The sequence below is a fragment of the Ranitomeya variabilis genome, chromosome 1 (genome assembly GCF_051348905.1).
Source record: "Ranitomeya variabilis isolate aRanVar5 chromosome 1, aRanVar5.hap1, whole genome shotgun sequence".
NCBI classification, from domain to species: domain Eukaryota; kingdom Metazoa; phylum Chordata; class Amphibia; order Anura; family Dendrobatidae; genus Ranitomeya; species Ranitomeya variabilis.
The window spans coordinates 271,798,556-271,825,695 of record NC_135232.1 but is presented as its reverse complement, the minus strand read 5'-3'; the positions used below and the strand labels follow the sequence as shown (position 1 = coordinate 271,825,695).

Here is a 27,140-nt window from a genome sequence, read left to right as displayed (position 1 = left end):
TGTAAAAAGATCACTAGAAAGATCTCTGTACTGTCCCCTCATATTTGTACATTGTTATAAAATCGCCCCAAAGCCTTCATTTTTCCAAACTAAATAACCTTAGGTGTGAAAACCAGTAATTTCAGTTCACGCATTCCCTCAATATCCGTGCATCGGCTCTAGTTCGTCCCTTTTAGAATACTGTGTACAATTTTGGGCTCCAGTGTAGCAGTGTGGCCACATTAGTGACCTTTATCGAGGCAAAACAATGTTCTTGTCATAAGCATCTATGCCTGTTTTAATGCATCCCATGCAGCAGCTGGCACTGGTCACCAAAGCAGAGTTTCCTGCCCACCCATAAGTCTTTTTAAGTGAAAGTTTTACTAAGTGTTCTACCATTTGTACATAACTGTACATTTTATTTCTTCAGTCCAAGTGTATGACCGTATATTTATCTAAATTAAAACAATTGCAGTTTCTCTGCCCAGGCCTCCAAATTATATTAATCCTTTTGTAATATTAAATTATCCTCCTCTGTTTATTGCCTTGACGAGTTTAGTATCCTCTTCCAATATTGAAATTCTACTAAATATGTATTATCTTCGAAATATGTTAAGAAGAAGAGGGCCCAATAATGACCCTCTGTGGCACCCCACTGTTAATTGGTCTAAGTTTATTTTATACATATTTTTTAAAGCAAATCGGTCACCAATTTCACATTACTAGCTCTATAGATTATTAAAGAGGTTTTATCAGTATAAATTGTTCAGTAATGTGAGTCTACATATTTGACAGTATGGTTGGTAACTAATTCAACTATTGCACCTGCAAATGCTGTAACTGCCTTCAGAATTTCATCTTGTGGTTTAAGAATGTTTCAGGAAATCCTTCTCCAGAAGATTTGTTAATACCTGGGTATTATACTGTATCTATGACTTACAGCTAACTCTCTTTTCTTTTCTATACAGAGCCGCATGGCAGAAAGCCTTCGCCTGTTTGACTCCATCTGCAACAACAATTGGTTTATCAACACTTCTCTAATCCTCTTCCTTAACAAGAAGGACCTCTTAGCTGAGAAGATTCGACGCATCCCACTTACTGTCTGCTTTCCCGACTATAAGGGACAGAATACGTATGAGGAAGCGGCAGTCTACATCCAGCGTCAGTTTGAGGACTTGAATCGTAACAAGGAGACCAAGGAGATTTATTCACACTTCACCTGCGCTACGGACACCAGCAACATTCAGTTTGTGTTTGACGCAGTGACAGATGTTATTATCCAGAACAATCTCAAATACATTGGACTGTGCTAAGTGTTTCCCCTGGAGCCTGCGAAGTAAATAGGGCACGTCCTTATCCCTGACACTACATGCCAGGGGTTAAAGCCAACACTAAGCAAGGGGTGAGGCCAGATCCAGAAAGTCCCCACATACAGCACTGAAAGTCCAGAGTGAATTCCTCACCCTCACAAACTTGATGTCTTCAGACTGAAAGGGTGATCTGGATTTTTCTGGTGTCAGACCAGAAAAATAATGTTTTTTTTTAATTTGCTCCCTGTATCAAGTATGTGTGGTGTGTGCGTGGATCTACTGTGCTTGACTGGTGCCCGATGTAGTAAACCTGCGACAAGCTCCGTTTGAGAAAAGGTTACTGGCTACCAATGGGAATCTAAGGTATGTCAGCGAGGCAGAAGTCCCAAATGTCACTAGGTTCTGTCAGAAAGGATGCTTTATTGCCAGCACCGATCAAACAATCATGAATTATTCCAACTAGGCCTGGCACCTACGATATGTGCCAAAGCTACACAGGGTTATATATTTTAATATGTATTTAAAATTGTTGTACATTTGCAACTTTATGGCTGCAATACAAGATATTTCTTTTTTTCTTTGGTCCAAATATGGCTGCAGCGGCTTAAAACTTTCTACAAATCAAGGTGCCAATAGCTTGTCTCATTCATGTAGCCTTACTTCATACAGAGATGGGACAAGATAAACCAAAACCACTCACAACCACATTCCCAAGTGATGTACCATTATGAACCTACGTCTCTGTTTTAACTATCCTTCTGGACCGGCTACTCCTCCTTCATACACCACTCGAAAGGCAGCTGGAGAACTGCAACAATAGTTCAGTTTTTTCCATATTAACAGATATACAGTACGTAAAGCTAGAACGCCCGCATGCACGCACTAGAACGTACACACACAAATGCACGCACACACTAGAACACACACATGCACTAAAACACGCACGCACTAGAACACACACACTAGAACACACACGCATGTACTAGAACACACACGCAGGCACGCACTAGAACACACACGAACGCATGCACACACTAGAACACACACACACGAACGCATGCACGCACTAGAACACACACACGAACGCATGCACACACTAGAACACACACACACAAACGCATGCATGCACTAGAACACACACACGCACGAACGCATACACACACTAGAACACACACTAACACACACTAGAACACACACGCGAAGGCACGCGCGCACTGGAACACAAACGAACGCACTAGAGCACGCGCTCGTACTAGAACACACAATGCATGATTAAAGGGACTCTCGTCAGCACAGTATGACTGTTCCTATAGTCACACGGAGCACCCTTGGTTTGGCCAAACATGTCACTGCGCTTTATCACCTTCTTGTTTCTCCCTCTGTCTGCCTCCCTCTTCTTTGGTTGACAGCTCTTGCTTTACAGAGTCAGCGAAGAGCAGAGATAGATGGAAAACAAGTAAGGAATGAAGGTAGGTGAAAAGATGCACTGGACTGTTTTTCCACTCCAAGAGTGCACTGATTGCTTCAACTTGCTGACAGACTCTCTCTTTAATAAACCCTACAAGCTCTAGTACTTTCACCAGTCTAACTGTCCTACAACGGCGACGTTCCCACTACCTAGTTTTGGCAATGGCTACAGCAGTCACAAGACAAGTCCAAGCTTGGTCACCGCAGTGTAGGTAACGAAGATCGGTGGGACTCCAGGATCAATGGACTGTAATTCACATGGTAATTTTAGGGGATCCCCTGTGTCCTACAAGTTTTAGAAAATCTTGAACCATCGATTTAACTGCTTCGTCTGATTTGTTCAGAATATCAATGGTATTACACAGATGCTGCTGGTGAGAAGGTGAAATATTTCTGGAACTAGTACTCATATGTACTGATATGATGACACCATATTAATAGTATTTCTCCAGAATGTTTTGTCTTCTGGAAGGCAGTATACAACATTCAGCTATATTATAGACTGGTAATGTAAAGCATGCCAAATGACCTTGCTGTGAAAACGCAGCAGGCCAAGCTCCCCAACAGTTTGTTCTTCTCATGGTTTAGGCCAGGATTGCTCCCCAGTGTTTACTGCCTTACAGTTGCTAATATATGTACCAGAAGGACTTTCTCCTGTCTTCACCTTCTCGTTTTCAATGTGGCAAATGGGCCTCTATATTGGAATCCTGTTTAGCAGCTGCTCTCTGTTGCATCTGAACAACAGTAGGTAGAATCCAAAGAATTGGTCACTTTGGAGACATTTTCTTTTTAAATTTCTGAACCTCTATTTTGTATGCCCGTATCTGCACTAGAAGAGCCTGTCCTCTGGCGCTTTGTTTCGAGGTAATATCCTTATAACCCAACCATCTCCTCTAAAGACACAAGGACGGCTTGGAACAGGCTCCAGCAGCAGATTGCCCACTCAAATACAGCTGTCAAGATTCTTTTTTTTCTGCAACATCCCATGCTGTTTTTCATAAACAAAAAAAGGGGGACATTTTTAAGACATTTTAAAGACATGCTTGACTATTTTTGTTTGTTATGAAACAAAAAAAGCTATATATAAAAAAAAAAAAGCAAAGAAACACTGGAACATATAACACTGGCTATTTATTTTGCAAAAAACAAACAAACATACAAAGCAATGAAAAGAAGCTTTCAGCTTTTGAGTATTTACACTGAGAGACAAAGACTTTCTATGGTAATAAAGACGTTGTGGCGAGGCCTGGCTTTTCTTTCCCTTAAACTACAGCAGTACATTTTTAAAGAAGCATCAGTGGAGCAATATGAACAATATCTTCACATTTTTGCTTTTTACAAGGTTTTTGGGAGCTGGAAGTGTGATATTCCATAGGCCCAACATAAGGATATTCTCCATTTTCTGGCAGTAGGGCTGCTGGCTCTGGATGTCTGTGTGATGTCTGTGTGTAAATAAGTTGAGACCGTGTAAAGCACATCCACTTAGTCTGTAAATTCCTCTCCTTCCAGCTTCATGTGTAACTCAAGTCAAGTCACACAGTGTCCTCCTGAAAACACAACCCCCCTATAAAAAGTGTATGACTCCTCTGCCAAGGGCTTATATCCTCAGGGTCCATGATGCCTGCAACACACTGTATGTACCTGGTACCTGGCACTGCCCAGGGTGCCTTGCAGGCTTCTTCGCCCCTGAAGACTAATGACACTACAATTTCAGAATGAAATCTCTACTGGCGAAAGGGAAATAAAGATTCTGAATGGTTAACTTGGTGTTTCATTCTTCTTGATGGCTAATTGGTTGTTTTTCGGGGTAGGTTTCTGACAGGGCTGTGGAGTCTGTAAGCCAAACCTCTGACTCCTCAATTTCCCCGACCCCACAGCACTGCCCCCTACAGAGCATGTAGATAAAGTGCAACGCAGGTTCATCTCGCCTAAAAGTTAGATCAGGGGTGAGGAAACTCAGGCCCAAGGGCCGTTTATGGCCTTCCACAACCTTTTAACCGGCCCCAGGGCAGATTCCTGGGGACCGCAGTACCTGGGCAGGCAAGTGAATTGTCATGGCTGCCGGCCCATTAATTTCTTACTCTGAGCTTGCGCATACAGTGCTTTACTACTGAGAACTAAGGGCATGCAATTAAAGATTACGCCCTGAAACCAAGCACAGCTTCAGGATGTACTTTGTGGGCACAATTTGTACAGCCCCTGAAGGATGGTAAAAATATCCAAATGGCCCTTGGCAGAAAAAAGGTTCCTCACCTCTGGCCTAGATGCTTAGATCAGAAACAAAACAGACATTTATAGGACATTTGATAACTTTCCGAATTCTTATGAAAACATTTACAGCACATCCTGCATTCTACTACTGCACCCAATTTATTACGGTATATAATTTAGGAGTCAGAGTTGGTCCACTTTATTCCAACTCCACCACAAAAGGACACCGACTCCACAGCCCTGCTTTCTGATAATCTTACTGATATATGAATTTTGCAACTACCATAAAGGTCATGCCTAAGAGTTAGGGTATGGGCACATAGCATTTTTCAGAGGCCAGCTTAACTGCATCCTTTATTTAAATGCCTGCATTTTTTTGAAACATCTTTGACAGCAATTTGGACATCTTTCGTCATGGCAGAGTTTTACATTCCATAGTAATGTATTGGCGGCATCCATACTGAAGAATAATCAGATCACTTCTTTTTAGTGACAAAAGACCGAACATATGTTTTGCAAGTCATTTTGACATTGCTGTGCATATGTTCACTTTTTTTTTGAGTCTTTTTTGGTGCTTCTTCATGCGGAATTCACCTGAGAAGTGTGTTGTGAATAAGCACCTCAAGAAATCTGATCAGGAGAAAGTGTGCACAGCCATATCCAAACGTTCATTCTTCTTGGCTAACTGGCTGAGATTATCTAACGACAAGCTGCTTGGCAAAATTCTTCTAAATAAGATCTAGAGCTTGTAAGATGATCCCACTTGGCCAATTAAACTAGTGGGATTTGCTTCACTGCATAATGCCCATGCCTTTTCAGGAACCCTTCAATGGGTCCATCTTGGTGATCGGTCATCGTTACTTGCATTTATACAAACTGTGCATGTTTCCAAGTGAAGAAAAAAATCAATGAAAGTTTATCAGAAAGGCCAAAATAGAAAATTCAGATTTTTTTTAGATTTTTTTATTTTTTTTTAACCATACAACTTCAAATCACCAGGAGAGACTTGGCAATTTATTTTTCCATGAGTGAAAATCGCTAATGAAACACTGATGGTAAAAACTGAGATACTGCTGACAATCTAACCCAAAACACTGATTAAAATTTGGTCCATTTTTTTTCATGTATGAGCAAAAAAAGAAAACAGAAGTCTGAATGAGGCCAAAGGTAGAAATAAATACTTCTCTGCTGGATTCTGTCATATCGTGCATAGGGAGTGTTTCTTTACGTAGTGACAGGCTTGTGGCATGCTCAGTCATCACAGGATAATCCTCTACTCATTAAGAATAATCCTTAAATCTGCTACTCATATCTCTGGCAAATTAAATCACATCCAGCTTTTCTGTCACTTGATTCATCTCGTCACCATAACACCTTAGGGTACCGTCTCACAGTGGCACTTTGGTCGCTAAGACGGTACGATCCGTGACGTTCCAGCGATATCCATACGATATCGCTGTGTCTGACACGCAGCAGCGATCAGGGACCCTGCTGAGAATCGTACGTCGTAGCAGATCGTTTGGAACTTTATTTCGTCGCTGGATCTCCCGCTGTCATCGCTGGATCGGTGTGTGTGACACCGATCCAGCGATGCGTTCGCTTGTAACCAGGGTAAACATCGGGTTACTAAGCGCAGGGCCGCGCTTAGTAACCGGTTGTTTACCCTGGTTACCATCGTAAATGTAAAAAAAAAAAAAACAGTACATACTCACATTCCGGTGTCCGTCAGGTCCCTCGCCGTCTGCTTCCCGCACTGACTGTGAGTGCCGGCCGGAAAGCAGGGCACAGCGGTGACGTCACCGCTGTGCTCTGCTTTTACTTTACGGCCGGCACTCACAGTCAGTGCGGGAAGCAGACAGCGAGGGACCTGACGGACACCAGAATGTGAGTATGTACTGTTTGGTTACCCGGGGACTTCGGCATCGTTGGTCGCTGGAGAGCTGTCTGTGTGACAGCTCCCCAGCGACCACACAACGACTTACCAACGATCACGGCCAGGTCGTATCGCTGGTCGTGATCGTTGGTAAATCGTTTAGTGTAACGGTACCCTAAAATGAGGCTTTCCACCTTAAGTATTCATGGCATATCAATTGGATAGGTCTTTGTCTAAACAGTGGGTCTGACCACTAGGACCTCCATTGAAAAATGAAAGCATTGTGGCCTTTCCTGATTTCGAACCCCTCAATTCTTCAGAGCTATAGTATTGCAACTTTTATGGACTTTATTACATTTGCTCATAAGAATCCAGATGTGAGCAATATTGGCGATATGTAAACAATCTTAAGAAAGACTCAGAATGCAATCAAAGTTTCGGTAAGTATACTGTTATATATATATATATATATATATATATATATATATATATACACTGCTCAAGATATCTCTGAATGAAATACTCCAGTTGCAAATTATTATTCATTGCATAGAGGAATGTGTTCAGAACAATAAAATATAATTATCAATGTCAATCAAAATGAATATCCCATGGAGGTGTGGATTTGGAATGATACTCAAAATCAAAGTGGAAAATCAAATTACAGGCTGATCCAACTTCAGTGGAAATGCCTAATGACAAGGAGAAGATGCTCAGTATTGTGTGTGGCCTCCACGTGCCTGTATGACCTCCCTACTGTACAATGCCTGGGCATGCTACTGATGAGGCGGCGGATGGTCTCCTGAGGGATCTCCCAGACCTGGACTAAAGCATCCACCAACTCCTGGACAGTCTGTGGTGCAACGTGATGTTGGTGGATGGAGCGAGACATGATGTCCCAGATGTGCTCAATCGGATTCAGGTCTGGGGAATTCCAGCCACATGAGGTCTTCGCATTGTCCTGCATTAGGAGGAACCCAAGGCCAACCGCACCAGCATATGGTCTCACAAGGGGTCTGAGGATCTCAACTCAGTACCTAATGGCAGTCAGGCTACCTCTGGTGAGCACATGGAGGGCTGTGCGGCCCTCCAAAGAAATGCCACCCCACACCATTACTGACCCACTGCCAAACTGGTCATGCTGAAGGATTTTGCAGGCAGCAGATCGCTCTCCACGGCATATCCAGACACTGTCACGTCTGTCACATGTGCTCAGTGTGAACCTGCTTTCATCTGTGAAGAGCAAAGGGCGCCAGTGGCGAATTTTCCAATCCTGGTGTACTGTGGCAAATGCCAAGCGTCCTTCAGGGTGTTGGGCTGTGAGCACAACCCCCATCTGTGGACGTCGGGCACTCAGACCATCCTCATGGAGTCGGTTTCTAACAGTTTGTGCAGACCCATGCACATTTGTGGCCTGATGAAGGTCATTTTGCAGGGCTCTGGCAGTGCTTCTCCTGTTTTTCATCGCACAAAGGCGGAGATAGCGGTCCTGCTGCTGGGTTGATGCCCTCCTATGGCCCCCTCCACGTCTCCTGGTGTACTGGCCTATACGTAAGAGAAGGCTGACAGCACTCACTATATTGGGGCGCCTGTTCCGAATCCAAGGAACCGTCATGTATAGTCCAAGCAATCAAACAAGTAGAGGAACAGTGCTCCATCCAGGTGTAGTAGAAAAGAGAACTTCATTCTGCCATAATGTGAAGCGACGTTTCGACCATCATTAGGTCTACACCTGGATGGAGCGCTGTTCCTCTACTTGACTGGTGTACTGGCCTGTTTCCTGGTAGCACCTCCAGCGTCTGGACACTACGTTGACAGACACAGCAAACCTTCTTGCCACAGCTCACACTGATGTGCCATCCTGGATGAGCTGCACCACCTGAGCAACTTGTGTGGGTTGTAGAGTCCGTCTCATGCTACCACGAGTTTGAAAGCACAACCAACATTCAAAAGTGACCAAAACATCAGCCAGAGCGCATTGGTACTGAGATGTGGTCTGTGGTCCCCACCTGCAGAACCACTGTTGTCTATTCCATTTGCACAACAGCATGTGAAATTGATTGTCAATCAGTGTTGCTTCCTAAGCGGACAGTTTGATTTCACAGAAGTTTGATTTACTCGGAGTTATATTTTGTTGCTTAAGTGTTCTTTATTATTTTGAGCAGTGTGTGTATGTATATATATATATATATATATATATATATACACAGTACAGACCAAAAGTTTGGACACACCTCATTTAAAGATTTTTCTGTATTTTCATGACTATGAAAATTGTACATTCATACTGAGGGCATCAAAACTATGAATTAACACATGTGGAATTATATACTTAACAAAAAAGTGTGAAACAACTGAAATTATGTCTTATATTCTAGGTTCTTCAAAGTAGCCACCTTTTGCTTTGATGACTGCTTTGCACACTCTTGGCATTCTCTTGATAAGCTTCAAGAGGTAGTCACCGAGAATGGTCTTACAACAATCTTGAAGGAGTTCCCAGAGATGCTTAGCACTTCTTGGCCCTTTTGCCTTGACTCTGCGGTCCAGCTCACACCAAACCATCTCGATTGGGTTCAGGTCTGGTGACTGTGGAGGCCAGGTCATCTGGCGTAGCACCCCATCACTCTCCTTCTTGGTCAAATAGCCCTTACACAGCCTGGAGGTGTGTTTGGGGTCATTGTCCTGTTGAAAAATAAATGATGGTCCAACTAAACGCAAACCGGATGGAATAGCATGCCGCTGCAAGATGCTGTGGTAGCCATGCTGGTTCAGTATGCCTTCAATTTTGAATAAATCCCCAACAGTGTCACCAGCAAAGCACCCCCACACCATCACACCTCCTCCTCCATGCTTCAAGGTGGGAACCACACATGTAGAGTCCATCCGTTCACCTTTTCTGCGTCGCATAAAGACACGGTGGTTGGAACCAAAGATCTCAAATTTGGACTCATCAGACCAAAGCACAGATTTCCACTGGTCTAATGTCCATTCCTTGTGTTCTTTAGCCCAAACAAGTCTCTTCTGCTTGTTGCCTGTCCTTAGCAGTGGTTTCCTAGCAGCTATTTTACTATGAAGGCCTGCTGCACAAAGTCTCTTCTTAAGGGCTCCTTCTCACTTGCAAGAAATATGTCCGAGTCTCACAGGTTAAAACCCTGCCCTGGCACCGGCACTCCAGAGCGGAGCGTGCGGCCGCACAGCAATACATGGAGCTACACGCTCCGCTCTGGAGTGCCGGCGCCAGACCAGGGTTTTAACCTGCAAGACTCGGACGTATTTCTCGCAAGTGAGAAGGAGCCCTAACAGTTGTTGTAGAGATGTGTCTGCTGCTAGAACTCTGTGGCATTGACTTGGTCTCTAATCTGAGCTGCTGTTAACCTGCGATTTCTGAGGCTGGTGACTCGGATAAACTTATCCTCAGAAGCAGAGGTGACTCTTGGTCTTCCTTTCCTGGGGCGGTTCTCATGTGAGCCAGTTTCTTTGTAGCGCTTGATGGTTTTTGCCACGGCACTTGGGGACACTTTCAAAGTTTTCCCAATTTTTCGGACTGACTGACCTTCATTTCTTAAAGTAATGATGGCCACTCGTTTTTCTTTACTTAGCTGCTTTTTTCTTGCCATAATACAAATTCTAACAGTCTATTCAGTAGGACTAACAGCTGTGTATGAACCAAACTTCTGCACAACACAATTGATGGTCCCAACCCCATTTATAAGGCAAGAAATCCCACTTATTAAACCTGACAGGGCACACCTGTGAAGTGAAAACCATTCCTGGTGACTACCTCTTGAAGCTCATCAAGAGAATGCCAAGAGTGTGCAAAGCAGTCATCAAAGCAAAAGTTGGCTACTTTGAAGAACCTAGAATATAAGACATAATTTCAGTTGTTTCTCACTTTTTTGTTAAGTATATAATTCCACATGTGTTAATTCATAGTTTTGATGCCTTCAGTGTGAATGTACAATTTTCAGTCATGAAAATACAGAAAAATCTTTAAATGAGATGGTGTGGGGGTGCTTTGCTAGTGAAACTGTTGGGAGATTTATTCAAAATTGAAGGCATACTGAACCAGCATGGCTACCACAGCATCTTGCTGCGGCATGCTATTCCATCTGGTTTGCGTTTAGTTGGACCATCATTTATTTTTCAACAGGACAATGACCCCAAACACACCTCCAGGCTGTGTAAGGGCTATTTGACCAAGAAGGAGAGTGATGGGGTGCTACGCCAGATGACCTGGCCTCCACAGTCACCAGACCTGAACCCAATCGAGATGGTTTGGGGTGAGCTGGACCACAGAGTGAAGGCAAAAGGGCCAAGAAGTGCTAAGCATCTCTGGGAACTCCTTCAAGATTGTTGGAAGACCATTTCCGGTGGCTACCTCTTGAAGCTCATCAAGAGAATGCCAAGAGTGTGCAAAGCAGTCATTAAAGCAAAAGGTGGCTACTTTGAAGAACCTAGAATATAAGACATAATTTCAGTTGTTTGACACTTTTTTGTTAAGTATATAATTCCACATGTGTTAATTCATAGTTTTGATTCCTTCAGTGTGAATGTACAATTTTCATAGTCATGAAAATACAGAAAAATCTTTAAATGAGAAGGTGTGTCCAAACTTTTGGTCTGTACTGTATATTACATAGACAGAAGAAAAGCTGGCAATTCATCTGTCGTGTACAGTAATATCAGACCAGGAGCCGACAGGATAGAAGAGATGGATTACATACAGCAAGTACACATGAATAGGTAGATATATACACATCAGTGACAAATACAATTAGTGCAGTGTGTGTACAGCTTACTGTACACATTTAATTAATAAAAGATTATTTTTCTGAAAAAATGGCGTGGGTTCCCGTGTAATTTTCTTAAACAGCAGAGGGAAAGCCGCCGGCTAGGGGCAGCTGAGTATCGCCTGGGAAGGGGGTAATACCCATGGAGCTTCACAGGCTATTAATATCAGCTCACAGCTGTATACTTAGCCTTTACTAGCTATTAAAATGGAGGACCCTAAAAAAAATCATGTACGGTCCCCCTATAATTAATAACCAGCAACGGCTATGCAGACAGCGGTGGGCTGATATTAATAGCCTAGGAAGGGTCCATGGATACTGCCCCCCCCCCACCGGGCTAAAAACATCAGCTCTCAGCCGCTCCTGAAAAGCCGCATCTATCAGATGCGCCAATTCTGGCACTTAGCCTTGCTCTTCCCGCTTGCCCTGTAGGGGTGGCAAGTGGGATCATAGTTGGAGGGGTTGATGTCACCTTTGTATTGTCAGGTGACATCAAGCCCCAAGGTTAGTAGTGGAGAGGTGTCAATAAGACGCCCCCATTACTAACCCCATAGTCACACTGTATGAAAACACAGACACCCAGAATAAAGTCCTTTAACTGAAAGAATGACACAGATTCCTCTAATAAATCTTAATTAAACCACTTACGATCTCGCCTATTCCCCACCTGCAAAAGAGTTTAAAAAAAAAAAATAAATAAATATTCCTCACCCTTCAGAAGAGATGCTGCTAATCCATTTGTCCCATGACGAGTCTAGCTCTGCTACATCTAGATGGCAGGCTGCAGGGTTCAACAGCCGTAACACATGCAGGGGTTGCTTAACAAATAGCAAATCCCTGCATCTGTTACGTCTGTTGAACAGCTGCGAGACCTATAGCCACAGCAACTCGAATGTAGGATTCGAGCATGCCGAAGATACTACTAGCACGCGACCACGGTCGCTCATCACTAATGATAAACATCACTGACATCTGAATGAGGCCTAATGAAAATGTTTTGGACTCTGATTTTGAAGGCAGTTCCCAATTATGTTTGTACTGCTGCCCAACAACGGTGAGGGTTTGGTCAAGGAGTTTTGACAAAAATATTGTTACAGAAAAGGTTAAAGACCGAAATCAAAACTTTGACTATACACAAAAATTCATGGACCGCATGCCCCACTTTGAGGAAACTAGCACAAAAAAGCAACAATGAATACCACAAGACGAAAAAAGTGACTTAAAAAAATACAAATGTTAAAAGCAGGCGTGTTATGAAGTCTATCTTCCAGAAACAATCATGTCAGGCTTACATAGCTGCCTGCTCAGCCTTGCTAATCTAGCCTAAGAAGGTCAAATTCAACGTCAGTACAAATCGGTCTGGGATCGGACAGCAATGCACAGACTGACCGCAGGTCTCCCATTTTTTTTTACCTGTTCCTCTTTCTATTCCTTATTTCTATGAAGTTGTTATGCTCGGGTCGGGAGGCCCACGGCCAGTCCATGCCTTGTGGTCCAATCCTAGACGGATTTGTACGAACATCTGAATGTGTCCTAAGAGCTCATACTACTACTATCAATGGTTTTCACGGATCGCACTCGTAACTAGGATATTCTATGGGGTTGTGCATATGTCCCATTTTTTTCCTAGAACCAGGTGGTCCACAGAGAAAATTGGAGACAAGTCCAATTTTGATCCGAGTGTCAGACTGAGTGGGCAATTCAAGTCCATGGGTCTGTGAAAAAAATCAGACCGCACTCAGATGGCAGTGAATTTTCGCAGACTCACAGAATGACACATCGGAGAAAAAGTGATGCCGCTCTGATCAAACTGATGAGAATAATCAGACTGTTTTCCTTGGATGTGGAGACACCGGTCATGTGAACCTACCTTTAGATAAAGACTTGTCAAAGTAGTCTCTGTTATCCTGATCTGATGGCACCTTTGTGCCACACACTCTATGCCATCATACCGCTGTTACTATACATATGGCTATAATAATGCGCCCACTGCACACAATCTATGAGACTGACGGTAAGTTTGCATCTAAGAATGATACAAAACTAGGAGATGCTCAATGCTTAAAAGTATGTCCCTTACCCCGCTGCACCTTTCACCCATATCACACAGAAACAGATTGAATATTATTACTGATGTGATGAGTCAGAAGCTACTGAATAGACAAGTCTCCAAAGACCCAGGGACAGATCGCAAGCAATCATGCCCTCTAGAGGCAATCTTGTGCTACTGCTGTCACCAGTTCTGTTTCTATATGAAAGTACAGATTTCCATAAACATAAAAAGGGTTGTAACCTTTCAAAAATAATAATCTTTATTTATATAGCGCCAACATATTCCGCAGCGCTTTACAATTACATACCTTCCTTGGCTGCAGTTTTCTAAAAAAAAAAGCAAATTCACGCTGTAATCCCCTTGCGGAGGTCACCTGCGGAGTCTCCGCCACTGTCCCCGGTGCCTGACATTAGCTGTGGCGTTGACATCACGTCAACAGCGCTGCAGCCAATCAGGGAGACAATTAAGTGAAAGGCAACAACCCCTTTAATATACAGACTTCTTATTACTATAATGTGTATACATTGTAAATGGCAATAATACGGGTTATAATCTTAGCATAGATCACTAGAGTTCATATTTGTACTATGCCGTAGGATAAAACAGACCTCAGATCCAATAGCTTGCATCATTTTCCCTATGTATGGATTTTCATGAATTGCTCCATGGGGAGATGTACTGATTCCCTAGACGGCACACTCAGAAGTCCCTTTTTCACAGATAAAACACAACCCCATGATATAATCTATAGTGTTGTACATATGTACGTGGGTGGTTGTTCATGGACCTTATGTGCTCGGATGAAATCACATGTCCAGTTTTGAGGTGCACCCTGTAAGTGCCTTAGCTTGTGACCCGTGTTGGTAAATACGGCTGCCTTTTTACTGCTATGTTTTAAAAAACTGTAACTGATCACTAATCCAAAATACTGATGAAAGTCACTCATTTTGTTGCATACCAGAAAATGACAGTTTTATTTGCTGCTGATTTAACAGTTCTCTGAATGCAGAGCTCTGTATAACCCCGCCCACACCACTGATTGGCAGCTTTCTATGCATAGGCAGAAAGCTGCCAATCAGTGGTGGGGGTGGGGTTACTCAGAGCACATGAATGATTTCATCAAAACTACAGCAAGCAACCCAGTAAGTGACACATCGCTGGAATCAGGGTCTGTTTCTCTACATTATGCTGCTCTCAGATTAGGTAGCAAAAACCTGTTGACAGATTCTAATTAGAAAGACCTACTGAGTGTGGAGACTTATAGACAATGCATTATGCCAGAGAGCTAACTAGTATGAATTATGCCCAAATACACCGAAATATACTGTATGCACTCACCAGCGGGAAGCTCAGATAGCATTTCATACATCAGATGCGTATTCCTCCGACAGACATTTATGGGATCATCAAGGAGGTGAGAAATGGCAACAATAATACCACTTCTCAGAATGCCATCTCTAAAAAAGAAATATTAATAGATGGATTAGGAATAGACGTGGAGAAAAAGAACTGCTTATTCACAATATAGTGATTATATCTAGCGTCAGATACCTACTAAACTGAACTTTCCATGGTTGTCACTGGAAACACCACATTGTTCTGCTGTCAGACGTGACTTTACAGCTTAAAATGGGATATCTAGTGTTGAAGGGCCTTTCTATATGCAGGGGGCCTCTCCAGCACTATTTTCCCCTGGGGAGAGGTCAACTTGCCTACAAAGCATGGCGTTAAATACCTTTTTTTTAAAAAAATAAATAAATAAATGGGAAAATCCTTTAATAGTGGCTGTATGAATTTTTGGAAATATAGTTCCCGAAAAACTACCCCCTTGGACAGGGCATGTATCTGGCATTGGCACTCAGCCCACTAGTCTGGTTGACAGCTTTACCAAACAGACCACTTTTTCACAACCTTTGGGAAAGCCCAAGATGGTGCCAACAGAACCGAATTTTACACTGGTGCGTTTTCCTAAACATGCCATTCTTTTTTTAACAATTTGATCATGTGTCTCTCATTGCTCATAATCCTAAAGCCTCTGTTCTACCTAACCGTGCCCAGTGGCGACACCGCATCTCACCCACTTAGAAGACAAGTATCAAACAATGCCCGAGGCAGGAACCCCAAATGGATGTAATGCCAGAGAAACTTGGCTGTATTTCCAAAAAACCAATCATAGTTTATATTACAGATTTGTGGGGGGAAAAAAATCACCCATGAACTCTGATTGGATGCTGTAAGAAACAGGATCGATCTCATGTCAGGGCAGGGATGTATTGTCTGTTCATTCATATCAGATTCAAACAGTTCCATCACCTAGATGTCCGGGGAGGTGTGAGCGCTGCAATCCATTAGCACTGGCTGCATTGTCCACATTGCACATGAATATTTAAAGGGAATCTGTCAGCAGGTTTTTGCTATAATCTGAAAGCAGCATGATATAGGAGACACTGATTCTAGCAATGTGTCACTTACTGGACTGTGTTTTGCTGTTTCAATACAATCAGTGTTTTATCAGCAGACGATTATTACTACAGAACAAGGGGCCTCGTGCCTCCTAGTCCAATCCTAACCCCACCACTGACTAGCAGCTTTATGACAACATACATTGTACACAGAAAGCAGCCAATCATTGGTGTGGGCAGGTTACAAAGGGATCAACGTTTGAGCTCTGCAAGAACTGTAGCAGAGAGAACTGTGATTGCATGACAACTGCAGCATCCAGTAAACTAAGTGATACAATGCCGGAATCAGGGTCTCTGTACCCATCTCCTGCTACTATCAGATTATATAGCAAAAACCTCCTGATAGATTCACTTTAAAGACAAAAGTAAGATTTTCTTTAAACTGTTCATCTCTTTTCAGTACCCTTATAAATACATTTCAAATGTAAAATCATGACACACTTAGGGCTTGTTCACACTATCCTTTTTTTGCTGCGGATTTTTCAGGTCCTGATTTGGAAAACCCGCAGTGCAAATCCGCGGTGGATTTCCCTGCGGTTTTTTGTGCGGTTTCTCCTGCGGATTCCACTGCGGGTTTCCAACTGCACTTTCCTATTGGTGCAGGTGGAAAACCGTTGCGGAATCCGCAGAAAGAAGTGACATGCTACTTCTTTTTTTCCGCAGAAAATCAGCGCGGATTTTCAAGCGGAAAAAAGGAAAGTGGGCACAGCGGATTTGGTTTTCCATAGGGTAACATTGTACTGTACCCTGCATGGAAAACGTCTGCGGATCCGCAGCTGCAAATCCGCTGTCAGTCGCTGGCGAGTGCGCGCTGCTGGAGGGAGCTCGCCGCTGGAGCGCACAGGTCAGATGAGAACGCATTTTTCTTTTTTTTTTCTAACGGCAATCCGGGGGGCCCGGGCGGGCCAGAATGCTGGACACACTGGGACAGATTGCTGGACACACTGGGGGCAATGCTGGACACACTGGGGCAGATTGCTGGTGGACACACTGTCTGGGGGCAATGCTGGAGACACTGGGGCAGATTGCTGGACACACTGGGGCAGATTCTGGTGGACGCACTCTCTGGGGGCAATGCTGGACACACTGGGGCAGATTGCTGGACACTGGGGAAATATGCTGGGCATACTGGGACAGATTGCTGGACACACTGGGGCAGATTGCTGGACACACTGTCTGGGGGCAATGCTGGACATACTGGGGCAGATTGCTGGACACACTGGGGGTAATATGCTGTACACACTGGGGGCAATGCTGGACACACTGGGGCAGATTGCTGGACACACTGGGGGTAATATGCTGGACACACTGGGGCAGATTGCTGGACACACTGTCTGGGGGCAATGCTGGACACACTGGGGCAGATTGCTGGACACACTGGGGCAATATGCTGGATATACTGGGGCAGATTGCTGGACACACTGGGGGTAATATGCTGGACACTCTGGGGCAGATTGCTGGACACACTGGGGCAATATGCTGGACACACTGTCTGGGGGCAATGCTGGACACACTGGGGCAGATTGCTGGACTCACTGGGGGCAATATGCTGGAGTCACACTGGGGCAGATTGCTGGACACACTGGGGCAATATGCTGGACACACTGGGGCAAATTGCTGGACACACTGGGGGCAGGACTGGAGGCATGGGCAGAATGTAGATACGGGGCATGATTGGAGACACGGGGCAGAATGAAAGACATAGGGCAGGATTGGATCATGGGGCAGGATTGATACGATGGAGACAGATGGGGCAGGATGGGGAGATCATATGGGGTAGAATGGATACTCATGAGGGCAGGATGCGAGAACATATAGCTGGAGCCAGGAATGAGATACACGGGGCCAGGATGGGGAATATTATTACCTATAGGAGCTAATTAAGGGATATTATTACTGCAGTGATGTATTTATTTTATTTTTTGAGTATACTGTTTTAAATGGGGGGGGGGGCGGTCCTGTTACTGTGCAGAGTGACACTATATCGCCTTTTTTTCTTCATGTGGTGTAATGTAGAAGTTGTGAAAAATTAAGTAATGTGTTCTGCAAGCGGAGCGTGAGATAACTGTGTTATTTCCTGCAGAAACGAGTCCTGGCTGGAAGAAATGATGGCGGTCTGTGCTGGATGAAAGATGAAGGACTTCACCTAGAGACGTCACTGGTGAGTCAGTGTAAGGGCTCATTTCCACTGGCGCGGAAAACGATAAAAAATCGGATTGCACTCGGACCAATGTTATTCAATAGGTGTCTTTTCATCTGCGATTTTTTTCTCGGCCGAAATCGGACTGAGAAAAAAATCGCAGCATGCTGCGATTTGCTGCGAGTCTCGGACGAGACTCGCCAATGCAAGTCAATGGGTGCGAGAAAAAAAATCGCACAGCACTCACACCATGCGAGTTCTGTCCGATTTTTATGCACCGGTGTCCTTTGAAAAGCCGGCAATTCAGCGCGCAATAAAATATTAAAACAACCGTTGTGTTTATTTCATTAAAATACTTTTAAATCATGTGTGTGTGTTTTTTAACCCTTTCAAACAATTGGATTAATAATGGATAGGTGTCATAATTGACGCCTCTCCATTATTAATCTGGCTTAATGTCACCTTACAATAGCAAGGTGGCATAAACCCTTCATTACCCCATATCCCACCGCTACAGGGAGTGGGAAGAGAGTGGCCAAGTGCCAGAATAGGCGCATCTTCCAGATGTGCCTTTTCTGGGGTGGCTGGGGGCAGATGTTTTTAGCCACGGGGGGGGCCAATAACCGTGGACCCTCTCCTGGCTATTAATATCTGCCGTCAGTCACTGGCTTTACCACTCTGGCGGAGAAAATTGCGCGGGAGCCCACGCCAATTTTTTCCGCCATTTAACCCTTTATTTGAGCAGCTACAGCGGCCAAATTTTGCACATACACACTACTAACATTAGTAGTGTGGAATATGCAAAAAAAAAGGGGATATGAGATGGTTTACTGTATGTAAACCATGTCTCATATCCTGTCGGGTTTGTGAAGGAGAGAGCAAAAGCCGGCAATTGAATTAGCGGCTTTTATGCTATCTAGCGCTGCATTAAATATAAATATACATATATAGGTGTCTCACTGACATATATATATGTATATATACACATTCTATGTGTATATATCTAGTCTATTCTAACCTGTCAGTGTGATTTTACTGTACACGGCGCTGAATTGCCGGCTTTTCAAAGGACACTGGTGCGTAAAAATCGGACAGCAATACGGATGTCATACTGATGTCATACGGATGATGCGATTAAAAATCGCATTGCACTCGCATGACACTCGCATGACAATCGCATACGTTACATCCGTTTTTTCGGTCCAGATTACGGACCGATTTGTCTCTCGCCAATGGAAATGAGCCCTTACCTATACACTGACACTATACACTGTATACTATATACAGAGGTCCTGTGTATAATGTCGCCAGTGATCACTGTATTACCTATACATTATATACAGAGCTCCTGTGTATAATACCACCAGTGATCTCTGTATTACCTCTACACAGACACTGCATACTAAGTACAGATCTCCTGTGAATACTGGCACTTGTGATAGTATTGTGTTTTGTTTTGTTTTGTTTTATTACTGATCAGTATTGTAGTATTCAGTCACTATGTGGTGGTAATATGTGGTCTGGAAATGGTGTTGCGGTATTTGTCCCTTGTATGTGCTATTTGGTCACCAAGTGGTGGTAATATGTGGTCTTGACATGTGTAGCGGTATTTGTTCCTTGTATGTGATATTATTCAATCACTGTGGTTTTAATATGTGGTCTGGTCATGGTGCGGTGGTATTTGTTCCTTGTATGTGATATTATTGGTCATTTTAAAAATCGAAAAATAAATCATAATGTAACTAAATTGTATTGCATATTTTAACAAATATTTAATAGGTTACAGTAGAGTAGGGCCCGGCCAAAAGTGTCTACCGTGTTATGGTGGCGGCTTACAAAATCTTTGTAACATGACACACATGACCCCGTCACATGACCGGGGGGGCCCACAGTCTCTGAACAGCCCGGGGCCCTGGCTACCCTTAATCCACCCCTGTAGGTAACAGATGCTAAGCCAAACGGCTAACTGCCCCCACTGATGCTAGCTGCCTGCCTATGTCTACAGTCCCAAAGCTAGACAGACATACGACACTTGCAGACAGAGTGGTAGGGTCTTCACTCACATAGCCACACACAAATGATACTAGCGCACCAGCATGCGCCTCTGAGAACCTTTTATACACTAGGCTCATGTCCTGTCGGACAGGACTTTGCCCGTGGGCCAATCCGGCACTGCCACAACACCAGAGCAGTTGACGTCCGACCACCAATGAGAAGACGCCACGTCACGGACATGCTCAGTATGGTGATCTCCGGACTTATTCTCCAGAGTGCTGGACTGTCCCTGAATATAACTGGTCACTAGGGACTTGGCTGGAAGGCCAGCAGTAACCAAGCGCACACCACGAGCCAGAGCTAGATGCTGGGACCGACCTCTATGCTGAGCAGCACCTGCAGCGGCCGAGTCTGAATGGGAGACCGCCGAGGCAGACAAGGCTTGAGATCTACCCTGTGCAGCGGGAGAAACCCTAACATTGCCCCCCCCCCACGACGTTCACCATGCTTGAAAGCCGCAATAAGCTGGGGGGCATGAAGGTGCTCTATAGGCTCCCAGGTCCTATCCTCTGGTCCATGACCCTTCCAGTCCACCCAAAAAAATGTTTTGCCGCACACCACTTTGGACCTGACAATGGCATTGACCTCAAAATCATCTCAGGAAGTATCCAAACACCATGCAGGAGTCCCAGAAGATCAGGTCATATATACGGGTTGCATGACCCCATCAGAAAAACATTTAAAAAACCCCAAAACATGACAATTACCTTCCTGCCCTCCCTCACAGTGTCTTGCTCTGGTGCCAGCAGCTACTTTATGCTTGTAAGCAGCACATGGCAGGGACGTCATGCGCTGCTTACAAGCCAAGGACAGCTTCCGGAATACTCACTACTCCCCACACCGGGACTATGTGTGTGGAGGGCAGTGAGTATTCATTGCTATTTAGTAGCTCGCACAGTGTTAGCCACAGGCTTCCTGCAGTTGTCGGGCGGTCACGTGTCCCAGCTACTAAAAGAAATAAATATCCACTGCATTCCACGCCTATAGGAGCGTAGAGCATTGAATATTCATTCCCTTTAGTAGCGGGGACCCGTGACCGTCCGGCAGCTGCTGGAAGCATGTGGCTGACACTGTGCTCACTAGTAAAGAGCAATGAATAATCACTGCCCTCCACGCACATAGTCCCGGAGTGGGGAGCAATGAGTATTCCGTCAGCTGTCCTTCGGCTTGTAAGCAGCATATGACATCCCTGCCATGAGCTACTTACAAGCATAAAGTAGCTGTTGCCACTGGAACAAGACGCTGTGAGGGAGCGTTTTTTTTTATGGGGCCCTGCATACCAGGATAAGGATGGGGGCCAGTCATACCAGGATGCTATTAAACAGAAGTGAAAATTCATGGCCCTCCACGCCCATGAGTGTGGAATATAGTGAATATTAATTTCTCTTTAAAAGCAGGCACGGGAGTAAGCTGCAGCCTCCTGTGACCCGCTGCTCCACCGCTGCCGCTCCCCCACCTCAGCCAGAACTGGTACATCCTGACTATAAGACGCACCCCTCATTTTCCTCCACATTTCTAGAGGAAAAAAGTGTGTCTTATAGTCCGAAAAAAATACGGTAATTATTCTTACTGTCATTATATCGGTCAGACACCCCCATTACTAACCCCGTAGTCAAAATAAATAAACACACACACAAATATCCTTTAATTGTAAAAAGCACTCCTCGACAATTGCGCTCTTTTACCATAAACAAATAATCCACAGGGGTCTGCCGCAATTCATAATATGAATGTCTCACAACGATCCCTTTCTACTTCGACCAGTCTATGGAGCCCCATTCAGAGAACACGGCTCCATAGACTGGAGCTGCTGTCACGGTGGGTTATCACGCTGTTTAGCGCGAGAACCTAGCTGCTGTGACGAGTGTAAGGTTATCGGCAGTGTGCGAACTTACTGCTGGCTCCTACTCTATGAACGGTGACGTTGTAAAGGCGTTAAAAATAAGGGGGAGTCATGAGTTTTACGAGTTGCAGAGGAGAGGCAATTGATTTAAAATGTAAGTGCTTGTATCACTTGCCTATTGTCCATTTATTGTGAAAATGGACAACCCATTACATTTTATATGAAATATCTCTTTAAACGCTATGTACAGCTTCACAACATTTTTTAACCGCCCTAATGAATCGGAAATAAAAGCAAAGCACTTTTGCTATATGTCTTAAAAAACAAATCTATGGTTTTGTTTCTACAGCTTTTATGCAGATTGAGTGTCTCCATGATAACAGACAGCAAACAAATTATGTATTGTGTATTCTGTGCAGTTTTGCTGGCACATCATTTTTACCATTTGGCAACTACCTTGTGGTAACATGCCTCTTGTAGAGGCAAAACGAGTGGACTGTCAAAAGTCAACAGTATCTATTTAAAGGGAACCTGTCACCCCCAAAATCGAAGGTGAGCTAAGCCCACCAGCATCAGGGGCTTATCTACCGCATTCTGTAATGCTGTAGATAAGCCCCCGATGTAATCTGAAAGGTAAGAAAAAGAGGTTAGATATATTCACCTGGGGGGGCAGTCCAATCCGATGGGCGTCGCGGTCTGGGGCCTCCCATCTTCTTATGATGACGTCCTCTTCTTGTCTTCACGCTCCGGCGCAGGTGTACTTTATCTGCCCTGTTGAGGACAGAGCAAAGTACTGCAGTGCGCAGGTGCTGGAAAAGGTCAGAGAGGCCCGGCACCTGCGCATTGCAGTACTTTGCTCTGCCCTCAACAGGGCAGACAAAGTACGCCTGTGCCGGAGCCGCAGCGTGAAGACAAGAAGAGGACGTCATCGGATGAAGATGGGAGGCCCCAGACCGGACCGCGACGCCCATCGGACCGGACCGCAGCGGGACTGCCCCGGGTGAGTATAATATAATCTCTTTTTCTCATCTTTCAGGATACATCGGGGGCTTATCTATATCATTACAGAATGCTGTAGATAAGCCCCTGATACCGGTGGGCTTAGCTCACCTTCGATTTTGGGGGTGACAGGTTCCCTTTAAAAATGGCTGCAGAAAAGCTGTTATGCTCTGTAATAAATGGAAGTCATGATCTAGTATGAATTGAGCCATAGTAACACTAGATATCCCAGAAGTCGCACCTACCCCTTTACTTTTATGACCGCTATAGTTGTCAGGTTATAAAATTTAAATATGGGGTTTTGTATAATAACCTCTTTAACATTCAGTCTTTAGGAGATTGTCCTGGAAGCCACCGAGCTTGTATTTATCAAAGTAAATTCATATGCACAGCCTACATTTTCTTCATTCCGTCAGACTTTTCTGGTTTCTTAAACCTTGGGCAGCATAAAATCCACACAGGCCACGTCATTACAAAGAGCTATGTTTTATTGTGAGACATTACAGAGTTTTCGAAAAAACCTAGCTTGAAAAAAATGAGCCAAGCACAAATGAAGGAGTCCTCTGGGTGGTTCCTCCATCACTTCTCTGCCTGACTCAGCTTGAGTGACAGCTCTCTCCCTACAGGAATAAAGCCAAGATTTACAGGGAGATGCTGGAGGGAGCCATCCTGTATATTCTTCCTATACCCTGCTCCTTGCTTAAAGGGGTTGTCAACTACTTGGACATTCCCTTCTGAATCCTAATGTTTTCCCTCAGTAGAATAACATTTAAGCTCAACTCTTATGTGACGACACTGTACTACCGGTGTCGGTACTGGCTCTCCCGGGGCTTACGTGACATTACTATGTCCCTGTGGCTAATCAGAGCTGGTTCTCGCTCTTCTCCTATGGACGTAATTGACATCCGGAGAAAGCGAGAGGGCTGCAGCTGCTCTCACTACCTCCATATGTCTTGATTTTGAACAAAGGAGGGGAGTGTGAAGCCAGCGCTGACTGGCCGCAGTGATCACGTGACATAATGTTACCCGAGCCTCCGGAGAGCCAGTCTCCAACTGTGGGACGGCACCAGCCCCGGAGGCGAGTATAAGTATTATTATTTTACTGGGGGGGAACATACAGATTCAGAAGGGGTTGTCCAAGTAGTGGACAATCCGTTTAAGCTAGGTTTTTATGAGGATCAATGCCGCAGCATGTCAGAATATAATGTAAAACTCTGTAATGAGGGTGTCCATCTGGATTTCATGCTGCTCATAGTTTGGGTTTGCATGAAATAGCGGACAGCTTCCTTTTAATTCCAATCGGAGCTCACCAACCTTCCAATATTATGACCAGCCATTATGTAGAAAATCTCAGTAGTCTTCTGTCGAACTGTGCAGTCGTCATCATACAATAGATCTTTCAGGCTTTCCATAATACCTGTGTCATAAAGAGATGATATAAATGATTACAGGACCATATTGTCTTACTCTTGTAGAATTATAACTTTATTATTAAAGCTTTCTCCATTCAACCTGTAAATTCAAGCATGACAGCTCCTATCCTTTAAATCCTATACTACAGGTCTCTATTCTTCATATTATAGGAAACTTTTTTCCTGAATGCCCTAATCCTGATGAGCTTTCTGAACACAAATATTGTACTGCTTGTGATATTGTGGACAAATCTTTACATTCACAGCCACTTTCAAGTAATCATAGCTTACCAGGGTTAAAGAGTCAAAATACAAACTGATGTTCTGGTAAAGTGACCATCAGCATTAGATATAAGTCAACTGAACCCAGAGATTTCAGTGGAGAAGCCACCGATCCTTTGTTTCTGACGTGGTTTACAATCTCTAATTTATTCCCTATTAATAATGATGGCATGCTTAGCTGAGTTGAATGTATATAAGCAACTACTGTGCAAAAGTTTTAGGCATGTGTAGAAAAAATACTGTTAAGTAAGAAAGCTTTCAAAAACGGAAGTGTTCATCAATTGCATTCTGTTAATGTATGAATATAAAGTGAATGAATAAACAGAAATCTAAATCACATCAATATTTGGTGTGACCATCCTTTGCCTTCAAAACAACTTCAATTCTTCTAGATACACTTATGCACACTGTTTCTGAAGGAATTTGGCAGAGAGGTTGTTCCAAACATCTCAGAGAACTAACCACAGATTCTCTCTGGATGTAGACTTGTGCAAATTTTTCTGTCTCTTGATGTAATCCCAGACAGATGTTGAGATCAGGGTTCCGTGGAGGCCATACCATCACTTCCAGGACTACTCCTCCTTTTTTAAGCTCGTTTTATTGAAGATTATACAACATATCAAGGTTACATCATACAACAAACAGTATATTTCATTGCTCATTAAATAATACTGTCTGGCAAAGTTAACCTTGCCCTAATTATACCATGGGTCTGATACCTTAACCAAGAGCATAAGACACCCATATGAGGCACAAATATGAGTCCTTGTTCTTCTTTACACTGAAGATAGTCCTTAATGACATTGACTGTTTGTTGGGGTCGTTGTCCTGCAGCAGGATACATTTTGAGCCAATCAGACGGACACCTAACTAGTGGTATTTCATGATGGGTAATTATCTGCCTGTGTTTCTCAGCATAGAGGACACTATTAATCTTGATCAAATCCCCCAACTTCATTTGCTGAAATGCTGCTCCAAGTGTTCAAGGAACCTCCACCATGTTTCATTGTTGCCTGCAGACACTAATTATCTGCCTGTGTTTCTCAGCAGTGAGGACACCATTAATCTTGACCAAATCCCCAACTTCATTTGCTAAAATGATGCTCCAAGTGTTCAAGAAACCTCCACCATGTTTCATTGTTGCCTACAGACACTCAATACTGTACCACTCCCCAGCCCTGCAGCAAATAAATTGCCTTTCATGACAGCCAAATATTTCACATTTTGATCACTCCAGAGCACCTGCTGCCATTTTTATGCATCCCGGTTAGGTTTTCTTTAATAGTTGAGTAGCTTGGCCTTGCTTCTATGTCAAATATGGTTTTTGGCCACAATTCTTCAATAAAAATCACTTCTGGCCAAGCTTCTCCGAACAGTACATTGAGTATAGTGGGGCCCCACTAGTTGCTGACAGTTCTGAGCCAATGGCATTGTTGGGCATCTTCCGATATCAGAGGGAAGTATAATGTGTCTTTCTGCTGCTGAACTAAGTTTTATGTTCAGACCACTGCATCTACATTGCCAATTTGTTGGTGTTCTCAATGCAGAGAAATACTTGCAGATACTTATCCATCATGAAATAAAACCAGGGAGGCCTCTGATTAGCTCCAAATTTTGTCTGCAACAAAACAAGAACCTCAAACATAAAACCAGTGTCATTGCCAATGCCAAGAACTATAAGCTTCCAAAAAAACACGGAGTCCTGGAAGTGATGATTTGGCCCCTGGAAGTGATGAGAACCTACATGACAGCAGATCTGTGTTTTTTTCTCCAAAATGTTTGGAACAATCTCTCTGCTAAGTTCCTTAAAAAAAAAAAAAAATGCATTGAAGTGCTTGATGCTGTTTTGAAGGCAATGGGTGGTCACACCAAATATTGACTTTATTTTGATTTCTCTTTTGTTCATTCACTTAGCATTTTGTTAATTGCTAAAAATAAATTATGGACATTTATATTTCTTAAAGTATCCATATTTCATAGGTTTTTTATAAAAAAAAAAAAAAAAGCTTTTCGCACGTGGATCGCCCCAGAGTAGGGCGATGGGGTACTCGGTACCGGGTCCCTCTCAATTCTGGGGATGTCACGGTGGCCCGACCCGGTCCGTGGCCCTTTTCCAAATAAAGGTGTAGTTTGTACGGTGTTCGAGACGCCACCTGTTGTATTCGGTCAGGATGACCGACGCTGCTAAGGGGTCCGCTGGGGTGATGGAATGGCAGCTAGATGGTATACCTTCCCACAGGTGAAGTATGTCCCCAGGGCTTCCC

At 43.8% G+C, this 27,140-nt stretch overlaps 2 protein-coding genes across 5 annotated transcripts in view; one reads left to right on the top strand and one right to left on the bottom strand.

The window, feature by feature from the left end:
• The window catches only part of GNAZ (G protein subunit alpha z), a 211,739-nt gene extending 207,221 nt beyond the window's left edge, over positions 1-4,518 (top strand). The window contains exon 3 of the mRNA XM_077293790.1: positions 948-4,518. Coding sequence (XP_077149905.1) covers positions 948-1,292 — 345 coding nt within the window. The 3' untranslated portion in view covers positions 1,293-4,518. The remainder of the gene's footprint in view (positions 1-947) is intronic.
• RSPH14 (radial spoke head 14 homolog) overlaps positions 1-27,140 on the bottom strand; it is a 324,813-nt gene that overhangs the window by 266,245 nt on the left and 31,428 nt on the right. For all 4 annotated transcript variants that reach the window (XM_077293829.1, XM_077293821.1, XM_077293812.1 and 1 more), the window contains 2 exons: positions 24,497-24,599; positions 15,022-15,140 (listed from right to left, as the gene is read on the bottom strand). In XM_077293829.1, the coding sequence (XP_077149944.1) occupies positions 15,022-15,140; positions 24,497-24,599 (222 nt within the window). The remainder of the gene's footprint in view (positions 1-15,021; positions 15,141-24,496; positions 24,600-27,140) is intronic.